Genomic DNA, 23,067 nt, shown 5'->3' with positions numbered 1-23,067 from the left:
TGCCTGGGCCCCTGCACACGCATGGGAGACCAGGAGGAAGCACCAGGCTCCTGGCTTTGGATCGATGTAGCTCTGTCCGTAGTGGCCATTTGAGAGGGGATCCAACGGAAGGAAGACCTTTCTCTCTATCTCTCACTAACTCTATCTGTCCAAAAAAAAAAAAAAAAAAAGCTCATGTTCAACCACTTTTATATACTTTCAAGTAGGTTGTTATTTGCTGTTGCCAGTTACAACTAAAGCTTTTGTTTACACAGATGATAATCAGACTGCTGAATTCTCAGTACTTACCCTTAGAATAAATACAACTATTTTAAGGGAATGGGAAGAAAATCTTATGTTCCCAGTTAAGGATTGGAGTTCTGCTTGTGACCAAGAGTTATACCCATCTCTGTGCATCATTCAGCTAGATTTTTTTTTTTTAAGATTTATTTATTTATTTGAAAGAGTTACACAGAGAGAGAAGGAGAGGCAGAGAGAGAGAGAGAGGTTTTCCATCCTCTGGTTCACTCCCCAGTTAGCTGCAATGGCCGGAGCTGCGCTGATCTGAAGCCAGGAGCCAGGAGCTTCTTCTGGGTCTCCCACGTGGGTGCAGAGGCCCAAGGACTTGGGCCATCTTCTACTGCTTTCCCAGGCCATAGCAGAGAGCTGGATCAGAAGTGGAGCAGCGGGGACTCGAACCGGTGTCCATATGGGATGCTGGCACTGCAGGCAGCAACTTTACCCACTACGCCACAGCACCGGCCCCTCAACTATCAATACTGGAAGAACCTAGGAGTTTGTTACATGTTAATTATGACCGAAATTACAATTCTTCACTATTGGCTTGGTTCTTTAGTTCTTTCTGTACTCCAGCCTCCCCATGGCTAAGAAGATTCATGGCAAAGTTTATTAGTTAAAAATAGTATTATATTTTTAAGTTTTATAACAATTGGAGGCATTCCACATGCATACTGCTCCATATTGGGACTTTTTTGGGTTCTAGGTTTTCTCCACTTGCTTTAGGAACAGATGTATGGTGGTGTGTTCTAGGAGTTACTTTGCATTTAAAAATACTCTTAAGAGTAAAACATGTGAAAGAATACTTGGATTTTTGTATATAGCTCCTAAAACTCTTGGAAGCTTCTTCAAAGTGATCTTCTTTCTTTTCTTTTTTTTAAGATTCATTTATTGGAAAGACAGAGAATACAGAGAAAGAGAGCTTCCATCCACTGGTTCATACCCCTAAATGGCTGTTATGTTCAGGGCTGGGCCAGAATGAAGCCAGAAATTAAGAACTCCATCCAGGACTCCCAAGTGGGTGGCAGGGACTCAGATGTGAGCCATCAACTGCTGCTTCCAGGCACATTGGCAGGTAGCTAGATTGCAGGTGGAGTAACCAGGACTCCACCAGCATGCCAATAGAGGATTTAGGTGTCACAAGCAGAGGCTTAACCCACTGTACCACAAGCCAGCCCCTGGCCCCTTATGAATTTTTTTTTTAATATGTACTAATGGGGTGATTGATGGCTGGCAGCTCCTGGGTGGCTTCAAGATGGGAACTGGTCACTGGAAATACCAAGAAAGCTTGGATTTCTGTGTCTTTAACCACATCCCCCAACCTCCAGGAAAAGCAGAGGACTTGCAGGTTAAATCGGTCAGTGATTTAATCAATTATGTCTGTGCTATGAGGCCTCCATAAAAACCAGAAAAGACAGGATTTGTAGCGCTCCCAAAAAGCTGACCACATGGAGTTTCTTAGAGAGTAGCACACCCAGAAAGGGTGTAAAAGCTCTGTGCTCCTCTTTATTTGTGTCTTTTGTAAAACTCTTTATAATATAAACCAGTTGAATATTTTCAAGTTCTGTGAACTGTGCTAGCAAATTAATTGAACCCAAGGAGGGAGTCAGTCATAGGAATCCCACTTTTTAGCTGGCCAATCAGAAGCATAAGTAAAACAACCTGGGGCTTACAGTGGCATTAGAATTGGGGGCAAGAGCTTGTGGTGCAGCAGGTTAAGCTGCCACTTGCAATGCCAGCATCCATATCAGAATACCTGCTGGTTGGAGTCCTGGCTGCTCTGCATCCAATCCAGTTTCCTACTAAAGCATACTGAGAATCAGTGGATGATGGCTGCCACTCACCTGGGAGACCCTGAATGGAGTTCCTTGCTTCTGACTTCAGCCTGGCGCAGCCCTGTCTGTTGTGGCCATTTGTAGAGTGAACCAGTAGATGGAAAAATATTTCTCTTTCTCTGACTTTTGTACACTCTGTCATTCAAATAAATAAAACAATGAATTTTTAAAAATCTTTTAATAAACCAATAAATGTAGGGGGCAGCCTGGTGGGACTGAGCCCTCAGCCTGTGGAATCTGATGCTGTTGATATCTCCAGGTAGGTAGTGTTAGAATTGAATTGAACTGGGGCTGATTCTGTGGCATAAGGGGTTAAGACCATTGGTTTGATTGCCAGCTGCTCCACTTCTGATCCAGCTCCCTACTAATGCACCTGGGAAAGCAGCAGAGGATGCTGCTGTTCCCATTTTTGGGGGCCCCTTTACCCACAGGGGAGACCTGAAAGATGCTCTTGTCTCTGGCCTGGCCCAGCCCTGGCTGTTGTGGCCATTTGGGGAGTGAACCAGCAGATGGAAGACCTCTCTGTCTGTCTGTTCTCGTTTCTCTGTAACTCTGCCTTTCAAATAAAAAAAATAAAAAAAAAAACTTAAAAAAATTGAATTGACCCAAATTAGATGAAACCCTATGAACACCTGGTGTTAGATAGTGTTATCAATAGTAGAAAGAAATTGAGTTTATTTATTTGAAAGGCAGAACAACAGAAAGAAATCTTCCATTTGTTGGTTCACTCCCCAAAAGCCTGTGACAGCCAGGGCTGGCCCAGGCTTAATCCAGGAGCCCAGAACTCCATCTGGATCTCCCATGTGGGTGGCAGGGACCCACATACTTGAGCCATCACTCACTATCTCCTAGAACACGCAGCAGGAAGCTGGATCAGTGGCTAAGTAACCGGGAATGTGGGCATTCCAAGTGGTAGCTTAACTGCTGTGCCACAACACCAGCCCCAGAAACTGAGTTTATTTTATGTTATTCCTGTATTTTTACATGATTTTAGCAGTCTCAGTTGAATGAGGTCTGAGTTACAGGGAATTAAAAGATGTTGGGGGCCAGCGCCACGGCTCACTTGGCTAATCTTCCACCTGCGGTGCCGGCACCCCAGGTTCTAGTCCCGATTGGGGTGCCGGATTCTGTCCCGGCTGCTTCTCTTCTGGTCCAGCTCTTTGCTGTGGCCGGGGAGGACAGTGGAGGATGGCCCAAGTGCTTGGGCCCTGCACCCGCATGGGAGACCAGGAGGAAGCACCTGGCTCCTGGCTTCAGATGGGTGCAGTGCACTGGCCGTAGCAGCCATTTGGGGGGTGAACCAATGGAAAAGGAAGACCTTCTCTCTCTCTCTCTCTCTCTCTCTCTCTCTCTCTCTCACTAACTCTGCCTGTCCAAAAAAAAAAAAAAAAAAAAAAAGATGTTGAGGAGATCTGACTTCTTATTTCTTCATTCTACAGTTGGCTCAAATAACTGTGATGGCCATGCAAGAGAAATACCCAAGTGAGAGGATCGCTCATGCCACTTCACCAGGTAAGTAGTCAAAAGCCTTTTGGAGGCCGGTGCCGTGGCTCACTAGGCTAATCCTCCACCTTGTGGCACCGGCACACCGGGTTCTAGTCCCGGTCGGGGCGCCGGATTCTGTCCCGGTTGCCCCTCTTCCAGGCCAGCTCTCTGCTGTGGCCAGGGAGTGCAGTGGAGGATGGCCCAAGTACTTGGGCCCTGCACCCCATGGGAGACCAGGATAAGTACCTGGCTCCTGCCATCGGATCAGTGCGGTGCGCCGGCCGCAGCACACCGGCCGTGGCGGCCATTGGAGGGTGAACCAACGGCAAAAGGAAGACCTTTCTCTCTATCTCTCTCTCTCACTGTCCACTCTGCCTGTCAAAAAAAAAAAAAAAAAGCCTTTTGGATTAAATTCTCACCTTTGTTGTTTTATATATATATGGCATGCAGCTTAACCTGCTGTGCCATAACACCAGCTTAATTTTATTTATTTACATATATATGATTTATTTTATTTAATTTACTTCAAAGAGTAACAAAGAGGAAGAGATGGAGACCAAAAGAGATCTTCTGTCTATTAGTTCACTCCCCAAATGTTCACAAAAGCCAGGTCTGATCCAGCCTGAAGCCGGGAGCCAGGAGCTCCATCTGGGTCTCCCATTTAGATGGTAGGGGTCCAAGTACTTGAGCTGTCTTCCACTGCCTTCCCAGGCACATTAGCAGGGAAGCTGGATTTGAAGCAGAGTATCTGAGATGTGAACTGGTGCTCAGATAGGAGATGTGGAGTCACAGGCACTGGCTTAACCCTCTGTGCCCCAGTGCTGGCTTTAGATTCTTTTTTTTTTTTTTTTTTTTTGACAGGCAGAGTGGACAGTGAGAGAGAGAGAGACAGAGAGAAAGGTCTTCCTTTGCCGTTGGTTCACCCTCCAATGGCCGCCGCGGCCAGCGCGCTGCGGCCGGCGCACTGCGCTGATCCGATGCCAGGAGCCAGGTGCTTTTCCTGGTCTCCCATGGGGTGCAGGGCCCAAGCACCTGGGCCATCCTCCACTGCACTCCCTGGCCACAGCAGAGAGCTGGCCTGGAAGAGGGGCAACCGGGACAGAATCCGGCGCCCCGACCGGGACTAGAACCCGGTGTGCCGGCGCCGCTAGGCGGAGGATTAGCCTAGTGAGCCGCGGCGCCGGCCTTTTTTTTTTTTTTTTTTTTTTTAACTTTCTAGAGTTTTTTTTATTTGAAAGGTAGAAAAAGACTTCAGTCTTCTATTCTTTGGTTCACTCTCTAAATGTCTGGGTCTGGGCCAGGTCGAAGTTATGAGGCAGGAATTCAGTCTGGGGCTCTCATATGGGATGCAGGGACTCAAGTACTTGAGCCAGTATTGCTGCCTTCCAGGGTGCACATTAACAGGATGTTGGGGTCCTATCATAGTGGTACAGCTGGTTAAGCTGTTGCTTGCTATGCTAGCATTCTTTTTGAGTTCCAGATGCTCTGCTTCCAAACCAGCTTCCTGCTAGTGCTCCTGGGAAGGCAGCAGATGATGGCTCAAGTGCTAAGACCCCTGCCACTCAAATGGGAGATCTGTAATAGAGTGCCTGGTTCCTGGCTTCAGCTTGGCCCAGACCTAACTGTTGTGAACATTTGGGGAGTGAACCAGCAGACGGAAAATATGTCTGTTTCTCTCTGTGTGTCTTTTTGCCTTTCAAGTAAATAAATCTTTTGGGGCTGGTGCTATGACGCAGCGGGTTAACACCCTGGCCTGAAGCGCCAGCATCCCATATGGGTGCCAGTTCAAGACCCGGCTGCTCCACTTCTGATCCAGCTCTCTGCTGTGGCCTTGGAAAGCAGTAGAAGATGGCCCAAATCCTTGGCCCCTGCACCCTCATGGGAGATCCAGAGGAAGCTCCTGGCTCTTGGCTTTGGATCAGCGCAGCTCCGGCCGTTGTGGCAATTGATTGGGGAGTGAACCAGTGGATGGAAGACTTCTCTCTCTCTCTCTCTCTCTCTCCCTCTGCCTCTGCCTCTGCCTCTGCCTCTTTGTAACTCTGCCTGTCAAATAAATAAATAAATCTTTTTTTAAAGCCAATTTAGATCTTTAAGAACAATAAACAGGAAGCTGGAATCAGAAGCAGAGCTCATACTCAAAACTGAGGCCTCTGATAGGGGTTGTAAGTATCCAAGCCTTATTTTAACCACAGCACTATATGCCTGCCTCTATTTTTTTTTTTTTTAATATTTATTTTAAAGAGTTACAGAGAGAGGTAGAGCCAGAGAAAGAGGGAGGGAGGGGTCTTCCATCTGCTGGTTCACTCCCCAGTTGGCCACAATGGCCAGAGCTGAGCTGATCTGGAGCCAAGAGCTTCTTCTGGGTCTCCCACACAAGTGCAGGGGCCCAAGGATTTGGGCCATCTTCTGCTGCTTTTCCAGGCCATAACAGAGAGCTAGATAGGAAGTGGAGCAGCCAGGACTCCAACTGGTGCCCATATGGGAAGCTGGTGCTGCAGGCCAGGGTTTTTAACCTGCTGTACCACAGTGCTGGCCCCAACTATTTTATTTACTTTAATGGAGTATTGAACAAACAAGCATTTGCTGAAATGCTCGTACTTTTGAAAGAATAAAAATAACAAGAGTCTGCATTGGATGTAGCAGGTTTTTCAAGCGAATAGTTCTTTAACTCTGGTCCTGCATGGCTTCTTACAAGACCACATGATTGGAACAGAATGACTTGGGAACATAGTTCCATCTGAAATCAGAAAAACACAGCATAAATTAGCGTGTTCTGTGTTGTCTTTGTAGTCTTCTGTGTGAGTCAGTCATCTGCTAGCCCACAAAGATCAGAATTCTTGTTGGATGCCAACAGCCTCTGTATTGTTGTAACTAGAGACTCAGGAGTTTAGCTCTAGAATGGATTACAAAATTTTTAAAGTTCAGATATATTAAGTAGGTATATTAAATGTATAAAACATAAATATGTATTCGTTTAATAGACATATTAGTTAGGTGTGGTATATTTCAAATAAGAAATGCATATTAGAAAAATAGTTTTTTTGGCCAGCGCCATGGCTCACTTGACTAATCCTCCGCCTGTGGCATTGGACCCCGGGTTCTAGTCCCTGTTGGGGCACTGGATTCTGTCCTGGTTGCTCCTCTTCCAGTCCGGCTCTCCGCTGTGGCCCGGGAGGGCAGTGGAGGATGACCCAGGTGCTTGGGCTCTGCATCCGCATGGGAAACCAGGAAGAAGCACCTGGCTCCTGGCTTTGGATCAGCGCAGCACGCCGGCTGTAACAGCCATTTGGGGAGTGAACCAACAGAAGGAAGACCTTTCTGTCTTTCTCTCTCACTGTCTAAACTCTGCCTGTCAAAAAATAAAAAAATTAAAAAGGAAAATAGCTTTTTTAATTTAGAGGTATTAAGTCTTACAGTGCTTTACTCATGGTAGACACTTAGTACATATTTGTTATATTCTAGTCATGCTGCCTTATACAGTAGACACTTTTTTTTTTTTTTTTTTTTTTTTTGGTGACAGAGTGGACAGTGAGAGAGAGAGAGACAGAGAGAAAGGTCTTCCTTTGCCATTGGTTCACCCTCCAATGGCTGCCGCAGCCAGTGCGCTGCGGCCGGCGCACCGCGCTGATCCGATGGCAGGAGCAGATACTTATCCTGGTCTCCCCATGGGGTGCAGGGCCCAAGCACTTGGGCCATCCTCCACTGCACTCCTGGTCCACAGCAGAGAGTTGGCCTGGAAGAGGGGCAACCAGGACAGAATCCGGCGCCCCGACCGGGACTAGAACCCAGTGTGCCGGCGTCGCAAGGCAAAGGATTAGCCTAGTGAGCTGCAGCGCTGGCTATACAGTAGGCACTATTATAAGTGTTTATTCAATGTAAGATTTATTCAGCAAATATTCATTGGAACATCTGTGCCATGCACTGTCTTAGAGCTGGATTATATATTTTCTTATGACAATTATGTATATAATGCAGGTTTTTGAAATGTAGTGGTCCTAACAAAGCTCATTGCCTTTATCTCTTTTCAGTATCTCATTCAGATTAATGGTCTTAGTAATTGATAGGACATGTATCATAACAAAAAACTTCAGGTTTCAAATTTGAATTTTGAAGTAAGGATAAGCCTCTGTGTGTGTGTGTGTGTTTGTGTGTATTTATATTTATTTATTTATTTGCTTGAAAGGCAGAGTTACAGAGAGACAGTGGCAGAGAGGGAGAGAAAGGGGTCTTCCATCTGCTGGTTCATTCCCCAGACTGACTGCAATGGCTGGAGCTGAGCTGACTTGGAGCAGGAGTTTCTTCCTGGTCTCCCACATGGGTGCAGGGGTCCAAGGACTTGGACCATCTTCTACTGTTTTCCCAAGCCATACCAGAGAGCTGGATCAGAAGTTGAGCAGCCGGGGGACTCATACAGGCACCCATGTTGGACGCTGGCACTGAAGGAGGCTACCTTACCTACTGTGCCACAGTGCTGGCCCCAAAATATATTTTTTATTTTAAAGATTTACTTATTTATTTGAAAGTCAGAATTAGAGAGAGACAGAGAGAGATCTTCTATCCCCTGGCCCATTCTCTAAATGGCTGCAATGGGTGGGGGTGGGCCAGGCTGAAGCCAGGATCTTCATCTGGGTCTCCTGTGTGGGTGCAGGGGCCCAAGCATTTGGGCAGTACTGCTGCTTTCCTAAGCATTTTAGTAGGGAGCTGGATCAAAAGTGGGGCCGCTGGCACTTGAATTGGCACCTACATGGAATGCAGGCAGTGGCTTAACCCACTGTGCCACAAAGCCAGCACCCTGTATTTTTATTTTAACAAATATTTGTTTAGTATTGGTTAATGGAACAGGTAATGGAAAAGTGTTAGTGGTGAGAATGGAAGATTAGTAGTAGGAATAGGGAGTAGTTTCCAGTAGGAGGCCAGAAACATAATAGCAACACTCAGTTTTGACTGTTTTCAAAGGCCTGGCTGACTGCACACTGACTAGTGAGATAAAGCTGTACAGACTTGCCTGCAGGTCAGATTTCCTTGCTTCTGGCTAGAATTACACTGATTTAGTACTACAGTAACATTGGCTGATCTCACGCTGCTCAGGGGCCTGATTGTTACCTGTGTTTTCTACTAAACTTTTAAACTTTTTTGGATTAATGAGTATATATATAGATTGAACAAATTCTTCCAGATCAGGCACTCTATATTGTGACCCAAAGAAGGAGAAGAAAGTAGTTTTAAAAATGGGAGAAGCACTAAATTTAGAAGAAAAGAATAAGATATTTTTGTTCAACAACTACTTGCTTCCTATTAGATCAGAATCTATAGAACTGCATTTCAACTTAATTCAACTGATTTCAACTTAAACTTTGATAGCTTAGTGATTTCATGGAGCGGGCCTTGTGGTGCAGCAGGTTAATTTGCTGCTTGCGATGCTGGCATCCTGTCTGAGCACCAGTTCAAGTCATGGCTGTTCAAATCAGATCCAGCTCCCTGCTAATATGACTGGGAAAACAGAGGAAATGGTCTGGGTTCTTAGGTCCCTACCACCTACTTGGAAGACCTGGATAGAGTTCCAGGCTTCTGACTTCAGCCTGGCCTCGTTCGGTCATTGCAACCATTTGAGGAGTAAATCAGTGGATGGAAGATCTCTCTGTGTCTTTCCTTCACTGCCTATAACTCTGCTTCAAATAAAATAATCTTTTTTAAAAAAAATAGTGATTTTTTTAAAAAAATAATTTGAATTTGTCTTTGCTAATGTGTTTGTAAATCAAGTATTTATAGAATGGTTCCTACCTACCAGTCCTTAAACAGAAAATTTAAAGTCACATAAATCTCATTTGTTTGTTTTTTTTTTAATTTCACTTGAGAAATTTTAGTGTTTTCTTTGCATTACCCTCAAGATAAAGCCTTGGAGCTGGCATTGTGGTGCAGCAGGTTAAGCCAGTGTGTGCCACACCAGCATTCCATGTGAGTGCCTATTTGAGTCCCAGCACTCACTCCCAATCCAGCTTCCTGCTAATGTGCCTTAGAAAGCAGCAGGATATGACCCAAGTGATTAGGCCCTGCCATCCATGTGGGAGACCTGGAAGAAGCTCCTGGCTTTGGATCAGCACAGCTCTGGTCATTGTGGCCAGTTGGGGAGTGAGCCAGTGGATGGAAGACCTCTCTCCTATCTCTCTCTCTCTGCCTCTCCTCTCTCTGTGTAACTCTTTCAAATAAATAAGTAAATCTTTAAAAAAAAAAAAAAAAAAAAAGACTCTCCAGTTGACTTTCAAAACCCACCTTAGTCTGAATCCACCACTGAGGTACCCTGGTTCAATCAGACAGTGGTTTTCAACATGGGGTCTGGGCTGCCTGTCACTCTAGGAAATATTTGAAAATGTATGGGATATTCTACTTTTATAGTGATGTTAGGATTGGGTGAGGATTGCTATTGGCATTTAGTGGATAGGAACCAGGGATGAATAAGCCATTCTATAATGTATAGATTACACAGACTACATGTTTTGTTTTGTTTTGTTTTGTTTTTTAAAGATTTATTTATTTGTTTGAAAGGCAGAGTCACAGAGAGGCAGAGTCATAGAGAGAGAGAGGTCTTCCATCTGCTGGTTCACTCCCCAGATGGCCGCAACAGCCAGAACTGCACTGATCTGAAGCTAGGAGCCAGGAGCTTCTTCTGGGTTTCCCATGTGGGTGCAGGGGCCCAAGCACTTGGGCCATCTTCCACTGCTTTTCCAGGCCATGGTAGAGAGCTAGATCGGAAGTGGAGCAGCCAGGACTTGAAACGGCGGCCATATGGAATACTGGCACTACAGGTGGCAGCTTTATCTGCTAAGCCACAGCGCCGGCACCCAGACTACATATTGAGGAAATGTCATGTTCAGAGTGTCAAAAGAGTCCCTGAGGAAACCTCTTAAAAAGGAAAGAATGTGGGTTTTAGGATCAGAAAGACCCAGCCTCAAATCTGGGCTCTGTCTTCTGTGAAATAGAGATGATACTTGACAGTAATAGGCAGGTTAGATCCTAGCTGTAAAGTGCTGTGGCTTCTAGGTTTTCATAAGTAGTAACTGCTGTTGAGTGATTATCTTCTGTCCCAGTACTCCTGAATTCTTGTAGGTCTTATTTCTGTCTTTGAACATTCTCACCTCCCATACTATTTCCCCAAAAAATCAACTAGTTCTGTATAGCTAATACTAAGCACAGGAGAGACAGTGTTACAATGCTGCTATTCTTTCATAGTGCTCAGTGATTTTTTTTAAACAGTCTATTGGGGTGACATCAGCTGGTTCACACTAAAGGTGGAAAATGCCTTTTGTTTCAGGTTCCAGTGTGATTCAGAAGGGCAGTTCCCTGGGGACTGAGTGGCAGACACCAGTGATCTCAGAGGCCTTTCGGAGCCGCTTCAGCCGTTGTTCAAGTGTAGCTGATAGTGGGGACACAGCAATTGGCACATCATGCTCAGATCTTGCAGAGGGTAAGTTTGGATTAATGATTTTCTTTATTATTATTTATCTCCATTTTATTTGAAAGACAAATAGATTGAGGGATTATCCATCGGCTTGTTCATTCTCCAAATGCCTCCAATAGCCAAGATTGGGCCAGGCCAAAGCCAGGAGCCTGACACTCTCCAGATCTCCCCCCCCCCCGCCCACTGCGTGGCAGGGACCCAAGTACCAGAGCCATCATCTGCTGCTTCCTAAGGTGTGCATAAGCAGGAAGCTGTATTGGAAGGGAAGTGACTTGGACTTGAACCAGGCTCCTCTATATGGGATGGAATATCCCAACCAGTGACCTAATGGCTAGGCCAAATACCTGCCCCTGAATTAATGATTTGATTACCAACATATACTTATTTTAAGATTTTATTTCAGATCTGTTGTCATTTCCAGAATATTCTTAAGGTTTCTATCCAGGCAAGGAGTCTGTGTGATTCTTATTGCTCCATCTTTTTCACATCTGGTTACTTCATCTCACTTTCCACTATTTATCCTATATCTGAAACAACTTTCTAATAGGATTCTTTTTTCTTTTTGTTTTTTCTTTTTTTTTTACAAGATTTATTTATGTATTTGAAAGGCAGGGTTACAGAGAGGCAGAGGCAGAGAGAGGGAGAGAGATCTTTCATCCGCTGATTCACTCCCCAGATGGCTGCAACAGCTGAAGCAGTGCCCATCCAAAGCCAGCAGCCAGGAGTTTCTTCCAGCTTTCCCATGCGGGTGCAGGGGACCAAGGACTAGCCATTTTCCATTGCTTTCCCAGGCCATAGCAGAGAGCTGGATCAGAAGTGGAGCAGCCGGGACTTGAACTGGTACCCATATGGGATGCCAGCACTGCAGGCTGCAGCTTTGATATTGATTTACTTATTAATATTTCCTGAAATTAATAAGCTGTGTGGGTTCTTGCCATAAATTCAGAGAAAATTTTTGAATACTGGCTCAAATAGACGAGGCAGCATGGTAAGTTTTTTAAGCTTTTTATTTAGTGAGAGAAATGCATGGGAGAGTGAGGACTTTAAGGGAGAAAGAAAAGTCCGGAAATTAAGTTGGGGCCCATACCAAGCAGAAAGCAGGTTGAGAGCCACATGCAGTGAGCATTTGGTTAAGAGCAGTTAGAAGCAGCTTATCACAGGCCGCAAAGAGAAGACAGCACAAACAGGTCCATAACATCAGAAAAGGGCCGCAAGAGAAAAAGGGCCAGCCTCACCATGTCTCAGGCCCTTTATCCACTTCCAAAGGGAGTGTTCACATAGCCTGACTAGTAGGTGGGCACACAGTTGAGGTCAGGTAGGGGGATGAGATCACACAGGGCGTGGTGAAGGTGTGGTCTTCAGCTCAGAGATCTAATTGGATTTATCCTATTTGCCTGCCTACATCAGCTTTACCCGCTACACCACAGCGCTGACCCCTCTAATAGGATTCTTTTTTTTTTTTAAGATTTTTTTTTTTAAAGATTCATTTGAGAGGTAGAGTTACAGACAGAGGAAAAGACAGAGAGAAAGGACTTCCTTCCGTTGGTTCACTCCCCAAATAGCTGCAACGGCTGGAGCTGCGCCAGTCCGAAGCCAGGAGCCAAGAGCTTCTTCCCAATCTCCCATGCAGGTGCAGGGGCCCAAGCACTTGGGCCATCTACTGCTTTCCTGGGCCATAGCAGAGAGCTGGATTGGAAGAGGAGCATCTGGGACTAGAACCGGCACCCATATGGGATGCCAGCGCCACAGGTGGAGGATTAACCTAGTGCACCACGGTGCCTGCCCCTCTAATAGGATTCTCAATGCCTCAGATCTTTCCCTCTGGGGCCAGCGCTGTGGCGTAGCAGGTAAAGCTGCCACCTTCAGTGCCGGCATCCCTATGGGCGCCGGTTCAAGTCCCAGATGCTCCAGTTCCAATCCAGCTCTCTGCTATGGCCTGGGAATGCAGTAGAACATGGCCCAAGTCCTTGGGCCCCTGTACCCACATGGGAGACCAGGAAAAAGCACCTGGCTCCTGGTTCTGGATCGGTGCAGCTCCTGCTGTTTTGGCCAGTTGGGGAGTGAATCAGCAGATGGGAGACCTCTTTCTTTTTCTCTGCCTTTTCTTTTCTCTCTGTAAATAAATCTTAAAAAATCTTTCCCTCTACTGTCAGATAAATCTTGCTAAAAGTGTGGAGATCCTCAGTTCCCGTTACTTGGAGAATGCTCAGTTCTGTGATTGGCTCCACCTAAAACCTATTCAGGCATGTTTCTTGATGTCACCAGGTCTCTTTATTTTACTGTGCTATCAGAGTACAACCTACTTTTTGCTTGTTTTGTTTGGCTTTGTGTCACTCCCCCATTCGCGGAGGAACGACACTAGACCCTGCGCTGTTCTTTTGTCTGCTCGGCCCTTCCCAGGTTTGCTGCTGGTTCTTCCCGGGTTGGCTGCCGATCCTTCCACCTCCGTGGAAGGGCGGCTCCCCCTGCCACTTTCCCCACTTCCGTGGGGGAGCGGCACACCGCCAGCCGGCCCTCTCAGGGGCTGCTCAGATGTTATTCGGATGTTCCCCTTAGATGTTCCTGGTGCATGTTGTCTCTCTCCTCCTTTATAGTCCTCTTCTACCAATCCCAACTCTGCTACCCACACGCCAAGCACGCTGCTCTCCTCCAATCAGGAGCAGGATCAGCTCCTGCAGGTTACTGGTTGAACTGGAGGCAGCTGTGTAAAAGTTGTTTACTCCTCTCCCAGTGCCATATTGTGGGAGAGCAGATGCATAGAATAAGTCTTAATTCCAGTAACTTAGTCCAGTACAAGTTGCTCCCCACAGCTTTGTTTTAAATACCTGGGCACTCATTCCTTCTTTAATTTGGGCTCATTTTCTGCTTTTTCTTGATCCCTTCAGGCTATGTTGATCTTACTGTTCAAGATCTAACAAAGTGTCCCACACTGATCTTCCTCTTTGCAGTCTTGCATCCTTGTTATCTCTGCCACTTTCTTTTTCATTCCAAAGTAAGCTCTTTATTGTCTAACCAACCAACACATGTTTAATGGACCTCTCACTATACCTAGTACTGTGTATTAAGCATTAGTACAACAGTGTAAGATACATCCCTACCCACTAGAGGGGTACAATCTAAATATTTCTCAGGGTTACACCTGTTTAAAAGTAAACTCTGGGCTTAATTGCAGGATTGCAATGGACATTGTTTAAAGTTAATATTTCAAAGAAAAACATTACACTCTACGTTTATCATTTTTTCTTGGTATTACCAACTTCATTGTTATCAATCAACAGGGCTTAGTTTTTTTTTTGTTTGTTTTTTTTGTTTTGTTTTTTGACAGGCAGAGTGGACAGTGAGAGAGAGAGACAGAGAGAAAGGTCTTCCTTTGCCGTTGGTTCACCCTCCAATGGCCGCCACGGCCGGCGAGCTGCGGCCGGCGCACCGCGCTGATCCGATGGCAGGAGCCAGGAGCCAGGTGCTTTTCCTGGTCTCACATGGGGTGCAGGGCCCAAGCACCTGGGCCATCCTCCACTGCACTCCCTGGCCACAGCAGAGGGCTGGCCTGGAAGAGGGGCAACCGGGACAGAATCCGGCGCCCCGACCGGGACTAGAACCCGGTGTGCCGGCGCCACTAGGCGGAGGATTAGCCTAGTGAGCCGCGGCGCCGGCCCATAACAGGGCTTAGTTTTATGAAAATTTACCTTACATTCCTGTCTTCCATAATTTGCATTTGAATTTTTTTAAAATAAATTTTATAAGGTTAAGTAGTGAGTGCCCAGATACAAATCTGGCCCACTGTTTTCTGCGCAGAAGGACAGGGGCTATTCTTATTAACACTAGAGGACAATATCAAGCTTATTTCCAAAAAGCTCATCTGGCTGAGTGCCCCCAGAAGAGGCAGGGAGTGCTGGAGAGTGTATACAAGAGAGATTTTTTTTTTTTTTTTTTTTTTTTTTTTTGGACAGGCAGAGTGGACAGTGAGATAGACAGAGAGAAAGGTCCTCCTTTTCCATTGGTTCACCCCCCAAATGGCTGCTGCGGCTGGCGCACTGTGCTGATCTGAAGCCAGGAACCAGGTGCTTCTCCTGGTCTCCCATGCGGGTACAGGGCCCAAGTACTTGGGCCATCCTCCACTGCCTTCCCAGGCCACAGCAGAGAGCTGGACTGGAAGAGGAGCAGCCAGGACAGAATCCGGTTCCCCAACTGGGACTAGAACCTGGGGTGCCGGCGCTGCAGGTGGAGGATTAGCCTAGTGAGCCACGGTGCTCACTAGGCTAATTTTTTTTTTTAAAAAGATTCATTTATTTACTTGAGAGGTAGAGTTACAGACAGAGAGGGAGAGACAGAGAGGTCTTCCATTCGCTTGTTCATTCCTCAAATGCCTGCAACGGCTGGAGCTGGCCTGATCCAAAGCCAAGAGCCAGGAGCTTTTTCTGGGTCTCCCACGAAGGTGCAGGGACGCAAGCACTTGGGACATCTTTCACTGCTTTCCCAGGCTGTTAGCAGGGAACTGGATCAGAAGTGGAGCGTCCAGGACTCAAACTGGCACCCATGTGGGATACTGGCAGCAGGTGGCTGCTTAATCTACTGTGGCATAGCACAGGCCTCTTGAGTTCTATTCTTATTTATTTATTTTCAGTTTATCCTTTTAAGGGATACAAATTTCATAAGTACAACTTTAGGAGTGCAGTTATTCTTCCTACTGTACCTGCCCTCCCACCCACTCCCACCCCTCCTGCTCCTTCTCCTCTCCTTGCCAGTTACATTCTCAATTAAGATTAATTTTCAGTTAACTTTGTACACAGAAGACCAGCTGTATACTAAGTAAAGATTTCAACAATCTGCACATGCACACACACACACACACAAACTCTTTGAGAACTAGTTTTACAGTTAACTTTCATAATACAACTCATTAAGGACAGAGGTCTAAGAGATTTTTCATAGCAAAATTTAGCACCAACTTGGGGACAAAACTGGGAGTTTCAGGGAATTTCTTTCTTTCTTTTTTTTTTTAGAAAAAGATTTATTTATTTGAAAGGCAGAGTTAGAGAAAGAGAAACGGAGAGAGAGAGAGAGAGAGAGATCTTCCATCTGCTGGTTCACTCTCCAAATGGCTGCAATGGCCAGGAGCTTCATTTAGGTATCCCACGTGGGTGCAAGAACCCAAGGACTTGGACCATCTTCTACTGCTATCCTAGGTGCATTAGCAGGGAGCTGGATCAGATGTGGACCAGCGGGAACTCAAACCAACACTCACATGGGATGCTGGTGTTGCAAGCGGCATCTTTACCCTATGTTCCACAATGCCAGCCTCAGTACTGTTGGTTTTCTTAACGCTTATATGGTTTGAGAAAGCTGCTCCCACTCCCAGCCACACAGCTTCCTGGAGCTCCTCACACACACACTCCTCACACACTCAAAATGCGTCTAATTTGCCATCGTGTGCAGGAAGTGGATTGCCTCCAATCACTTTTTTTTTTTTTTTTTTTTAAGATTGATTTATTTGCAAGGAATACAGAGAGAAGGAGAGAGAGAGAGTTTTTCCACCCGCTGGTTCACTCCCTAGATGTCTGCAATGGTCAGGCTAGGCTAGGTCAGAACCAAGAGCTTCTTTCGGGTCTCCCACTTGGGTAGCAAGGGCCCAAGCACTTGGGATGTCCTCTACTGCTTTTCACAAGCCACTAGCAGGGAGCTGGATCGGAAGTGGAACAGCCAGGAATTGAACCCACACCAGTATGGGATGCCTACGTCACAGCCAGCCATTTCGCCTGCTATGCCACAATGCTGTCCCCTCACTTCTGAGTTTTGAGCTGGTTAGAGAGCCAGTCCAGGCCTTTGTAAAGCCCATCATCACTGATGACACAGGTCGCTTGAATGTCCCAGTTTTTCTGACAGAGGGACTGTAAGCCCAGATTATTTGTTACCTCTGCTGTGGTCACAGCATTGGGAAGATCCTGTTGATTTACAAGCACCAGTACACTGCATCTCTGAGCTCATTTTCAGCTAACATTCTGGTTAGCCTTTCCTTCCCAGGTCTCATTGACCCGCTCTGGTTGCTGTCAACCACAAAACTCAGACCTTGGGTATTCTGGTTTTTCCTGACCACCAGATCTCAGACTGTGAAGCTGATATTTTTATATTCTACTGTCTCCACATTGAAACCTATTATAGGGATGGTAGTAACCATCCGTTCAATTTACATAAGATGGTGGTCTTTCCAGCTGCATCCAAACCCACCATAAGAATCCACATCTCCCCTCTGCATAGACTTTTTTTTTTTTTAAGGTTTATTTATGCATTTGAAAGGTAAAGTTACAGAGAGGCAGAGGCCGGGGAGGGGGAGGTATTCCATCTGCTGGCCCACTCCCCAGATGGCCACAACGGCCAGAGCCACACCAGTCCAAAGCCAGGAGCCAAGAGCTTCCACCGGGTCTCTCAAGCGGGCACAGGGGCCCAAAGAATTGGGTCATCTTCCACTGCTTTCCCAGGCCATAGCAGAGAACTGGGTTGGAAGTGGAGCAGCTGGGACTTGAACCAGCGCCCACATGGGATGCTGGCCCTACAGGTGGCGGCTTTACTTGCTATGCCACAGTGCCAGCCCCCCAAATAGACTTTTAAACAGCTTTTGAAAAACGTTCCCCATTGTAACTGAGTTCCATAACCTGTAGCACCTCTGAGCACCAGTACCCCAACTTGTTTTTGCACTTAAATCAAAGTGTCGAATACCAGGTAGTACTTTACAAGGTTAGCTTTTTGTTTTGTTTTTAATTTGATTGACAGAGAACAGATGAAGAGATAGATACAGAGAGTGAGCGCTGGTTTGCTCTCCAAGTGCTGGCAACAGTTGAGGTTCAGTTGAGGGCAAAGCCAGGAGCTAGAAACTGAGCTATCACCACTGCCTCCTAGGGTCTGTATCACTAGGAGTCTGGAGGCAGCCATGGAATCCAGACACTCCTGTACAGCACACAGGCACCTTTACTGCTAGACCAAGTGCCCACACTGATTGGTTGGTTTTCCATTTAGATGACGAATTCCTAGAGGGCAGAAGATCTAGGGGTAATAACTGATTATTATTTATTATGTACTTTGTGATAGGTACTATGCTACATTTCTCTATATTTAATACTTTTTTTTTTTTTTTTTTTTTTTGAACAGGCAGAGTTAGACAATGAGAGAGAGAGAGAAAGGTCCTCCTTTTCCATTGGTTCACCCCCCAAATGGCTGCCTCAGCCGGCGCACTGTGCTGATCTGAAGCCAGGAGCCAGGTGCTTCTCCTGGTCTCCCATGTGGGTGCAGGGCCCAAGCACTTGGGCCATCCTCCACTGCCTTCCCAGGCCACAGCAGAGAGCTGGACTGGAAGAGGAGCAGCCAGGACAGAATCCAGTTCCCCAACTGGGACTAGAACGCAGGGGGCCGGCGCCACAGGCAGAGGATTAGCCAAGTGAGCCACTGTGCCGGCCATCATTAATACTTCTAAGAAGTCTGAAAGGGGGCTGGCGCTGTGGCTCAGTGGATTAAGCCACCATCTGCAGTGTCAGCATCCCATATGGGCTTTGATTTGTCACGGCTGCTCCACTTCCTGTCCAGCCCCCTGCTAATGCACCTGGGAAGGCAGCAGAAGATGGCCCAAGTCTTTGAACTCCCGCACCCACATGGGAGACCCGGATGCAGCCCCTGGCTCCTGTCTGGCCTGATCTCAGCCCTGGCGGTTGCAGCTAACTGGGGAGTGAACCAGCAGATGGAAGATTTCTGTCTCTCCTCTCTGTGTAACTCTTCCTTTCAAATAAATAAATAATATATATATATATTTTTTTTTTAAAAAAGGAACTCCGGCCGGCGCCGCGGCTCACTAGGCTAATCCTCCGCCTAGCGGCGCCGGTACACCGGGTTCTAGTCCCGGTCAGGGCGCCGGATTCTGTCCCGGTTGCCCCTCTTCCAGGCCAGCCCTCTGCTGTGGCCAGGGAGTGCAGTGGAGGATGGCCCAGGTGCTTGGGCCCTGCACCCCATGGGAGACCAGGAAAAGCACCTGGCTCCTGGCTCCTTCCATCGGATCAGCGCAGTGCGCCGGCCGCAGCTCGCCGGCCGTGGCGGCCATTGGAGGGTGAACCAACGGCAAAGGAAGACCTTTCTCTCTGTCTCTCTCTCTCACTGTCCACTCTGCCTGTTAAAAAATTAAAAAAAAAAAAAGAGAGGAAAAAAAAATAAAAAGGAACTCATGGCCGGCGCCATGGCTCACTAGGCTAATCCTCTGCCTGCAGCGCCGGCACCCTGGGTTCTAGTCCTGGTTGGGGCACTGTTCTGTTCTGTCCCCATTGCTCCTCTTCTGGTCCAGCTCTCTGCTGTGGCCCCGGAGGACAGTGGAGGACGGCCCAAGTGCTTGGACCATACACCCGTGTGGGAGACCAGGAAGAAGCACCTGGCTCCTGGCTTTGGATCGGCGCAGCGCGCCGGCTGTAGTGGCCATTTGGGGGGTGAACCAACAGAAGGAAGACCTTTCTCTCTGTCCCTCTCTCACTGTCTATCTCTGCCTGTCCAAAAAAAAAGGAACTCAGATATTTACATTTTACAGATTAAAAAACCCTGAATTTCCAAGTGAGTTGATTAAAGTCACAAAACTCATCATATTGATACTTTATTAGATGTTGTCATTTAAAAACACTTGTGCTCCACAGCCAATAAAATGACTATAAACAAAAAGATAGTGTCAAGTGTTGGTGAGAATATGGAGAAACTGGACCTTTATTGCTGGTGAGGATGTAAACTGTTGGAGTTGCTTTGAAAAACAGGTTGGCATTTCCTCAGAAGGTTAAACAGTTGTCTTGTGGCCTAGTAATTGTGTTTCTAGTTATATACTCGAGAAATTAAAACATGCATTCACACAAAAACTTGTGCACACATGTTCATAGCAGCATTATTCATAATAGCTCCAAAACGGAAATAACCCAGATGTCCACACATGACCAATGGTTGAGTAAAGTGTACTGTATCCATACTGTATAATAGAATATTAGACACCCTGCCTGTCAAAAAAAAATAGAATATTAGAAATAACAAGAAATGAAATACTGATGTATATTGCCAAATAGATGAGCCTTAAAAGTAATAAGCTTTAACCCGCTGTGCCACAGTGCTGGCCCCTCTATGAACTGTTAACATAAGACTTTGGGGTTTAAATATCTGAATGAGTTGGCAAGCGAAGTCATTTTCAAACTGTAGCACTGATTACAAAACTCTGTAAATGTAATAGAAGTTATTGAATTGTGCTCTTCAGGTAGGTAAATTGTATAGTTTGTAAATTCTGTCTTAATGAAGTTATTTTTAAAAATAGAAATGTTTGGAAAAAATAGGAATTAGTAGGAAATTAAAAACCATCTACTAATACTAACTACTAGACACCTAGCACTAATTTTAACACTTTGATGCTATGCTCAGTAAATTTTACTTCTGAGTAAAATTGGATCATGGATTTTGAGGTAGAAAGGACTTTAAAAATCACTTAGTCCAGATCCTGTAGGTGTATAGAGTGTACCAATGGCAGCCACCATGGATCTGGAGTTCAAGGTAGTTTATTCTTTAATCCATTAGGTAATTCACAATAAGCTGTTAGAGAAACAGAAAATAGCAGAAGAAAAAAAGAACTAGAACAAAAAAAATCCTACCTGGAGTGTAGGAGTGTAAGGAAGCAGAAGTCAACATCTAGGATGATGAAAGGAAGGGCCCAGTCCCAGTGGAGCCTTATCTAAGGGCCGCTGTTCTCCTGACCTTCCCGTTCCTGGCAGAGATGGAGAGATCTGTGGAGAGCAACACCTCCTCTCTGCCCTGATGGATATTTTTGTCTGCCTTGCCTCGCAACTCCAGATTTTTACCCTGTAACCCTTAGAGGATCCTACCCTGTGTTTTTGGTTTTTTATCCTGGCTCTGCCACCCTTGCCCAGGCCCCTCATCGCTCTTGATGAATCCTGATTCCTAGGAGATAAAAGAGGGGGTCTGGGACAAATAGGGAAGCCCTTCCTGAGCCCACCACTAGACACGCTGGTCAGCCAATGAAAGGCATCTGTCCCATTCAGAAAGGAAAAAAAAAAAAAAGTTGAGCTCCTTGTTGCTGATAAATAACAAAAATTCCCTGAGGGGTTAAGTAACTTGCCTGAGGACACACAGCTGGTCATGAGTCTAGTCTCCTGACTAGTATTCTTTCCATCACCTGCTTAATGAAAAGTGTTAGTATTTAATTTTGACTTGTTATGGTTTTTGTCTACATGTACAGCCATAGAACATTTCCATTTTGACTAAATAGTGCTTTTTTTTTTTTTTTTTTTTTTTTTTGGACAGGCAGAGTGGACAGTGAGATAGAGAGACAGAGAGAAAGGTCTTCCTTTTCCATTGGTTCACCCCCCAATGGCCGCTGCAGCTGGCGCACTGTGCTGATCTGAAGCCAGGAGCCAAGTGCTTTTCCTGGTCTCCCATGCAAGTACAGGGCCCAAGTACTTGGGCCATCCTCCACTGCCTTCCCAGGCCACAGCAGAGAGCTGGACTGGAAGAGGAGCAGCCAGGACAGAATCCGGTTCCCCAACTGGGACTAGAACCCGGGGTGCCGGCGCCGCAGGTGGAGGATTAGCCTATTGAGCTGCAGCGCCGGCCTACTTTTTTTTTTTTTACAGGCTGGCGCGCTGCGGCCAGTGTACTGCGCTGATCCGAAGGCAGGAGCCAGGTGCTTCTCCTGGTCTCCCATGGGGTGCAGGGCCCAAGGACTTGGGTCATCCTCCACTGCACTCCCGGGCCACAACAGAGAGCTGGCCTGGAAGAGGAGCAACCGGGACAGAATCTGGCACCCTGACCGGGACTAGAACCTGGTGTGCCAGTGCCACTAGGCGGAGGATTAGCCTAGTGAGCCGTGGTGCTGGCCAGCCTACTTTTTTTTTTTTAAGATATATTTTATTTACTTGAAACACAGAGCCACTGAGAGAGAGGTTTTCCATCTGCTGGTTCACTCCCCAAATGGCCACAGAGGCCAAGGCTTGGCCAGGCCAAAATCAAGAGCCAGGAGCTTCACCCGGGTCTCCTACATGGATGCGGGGGCCCAAGCACCTGAGCCATCCTTCACTGTTTTTATGAGGCACATTAGCAGGGAGCTGTATTCAAGTGAACAACCGGGATGTGACCTCATGCCCATGTGAGATGCTGGCATTGCAGGGGTCAGCTTTACCTTCTATGCCACAATGCCAGCCCTGTAGAGTAGGTATTTTTCAAATCATGCGGCCAGGTGTTTGGCTCAGTGGTTAGGACATTGGCTGGAATACCCACATCCCATATCCCATTGCCTGGGACTGAGTCCTGAAATTGAAACTGCTTCCATCTTCTTGCTAATGTATACCTTGGGAAGCAGCCGGTGGTGTCTTAAATACTTGGGTCCCTGTCACACACGTGAGAGACCTGGATTGAGTTACTGACTTCTGGCTTTTACCTGGCCTAGCCCCAGCTGTTGGAGACATTTGGAAAATGAACTAGCAGATGGAAAAATCTCTCTGTCTTTCTGTTCTCTGCCTTTCAAATAAATATCTTAAAAAAAAAATCAAATAGTCCAGATTTGCCCCATCTCAAATTGATTGGCTATATTTAATTCGATCTAATTGTTACACAGACTGTATATCTCTTGTGTTTTTTTTTTTATTCCTTTGGGGAAATAAATATCTTTGCTTTCTAATATATTCTTTTAAAATGGTGGTAACCTTGACAGCGTGTTAAAGCCATTGGTCTAGAAGGTGGTTTTTTTTTTTTTTTTTTTTTTTTTAAGGAAGCAAGATGCCCTTTGCCTTTTTGCCTTTTCTGTTTTACTATAGTCCATGATCTTTATCTTAACTTTTGCTCATTTTGTTCATGAATCCAGCTTGGATCCTTGGTGACAAGAACTTTTATGACTGGTATAAAATTGAATTCATTCTTGGATCTCTAAATTGCTTCTGATTCTACCCTTCGTTTGAATGTTTTAAGATTCTCATGGGACAGGGCAGAAGTAGGTACTCCCTAGCT

The 23,067-nt window shown here is 46.2% G+C and overlaps 1 protein-coding gene across 3 annotated transcripts in view; it reads left to right on the top strand.

The window, feature by feature from the left end:
- Positions 1-23,067, top strand: part of CEP85 (centrosomal protein 85) — a 53,018-nt gene that overhangs the window by 8,615 nt on the left and 21,336 nt on the right. For all 3 annotated transcript variants that reach the window (XM_051856832.3, XM_051856833.3, XM_089301293.1), the window contains 2 exons: positions 3,551-3,623; positions 10,906-11,058. In XM_051856832.3, the coding sequence (XP_051712792.3) occupies positions 3,569-3,623; positions 10,906-11,058 (208 nt within the window). In that variant the 5' untranslated portion in view covers positions 3,551-3,568. The remainder of the gene's footprint in view (positions 1-3,550; positions 3,624-10,905; positions 11,059-23,067) is intronic.

Source organism: Oryctolagus cuniculus, chromosome 7 (genome assembly GCF_051225735.1).
Source record: "Oryctolagus cuniculus isolate XC-2025 breed Fujian yellow rabbit chromosome 7, ASM5122573v1, whole genome shotgun sequence".
NCBI lineage: Eukaryota > Metazoa > Chordata > Mammalia > Lagomorpha > Leporidae > Oryctolagus > Oryctolagus cuniculus.
The sequence above is the reverse complement of the archived record's forward strand: the minus strand, read 5'-3'. Positions and strand labels throughout refer to the sequence as shown.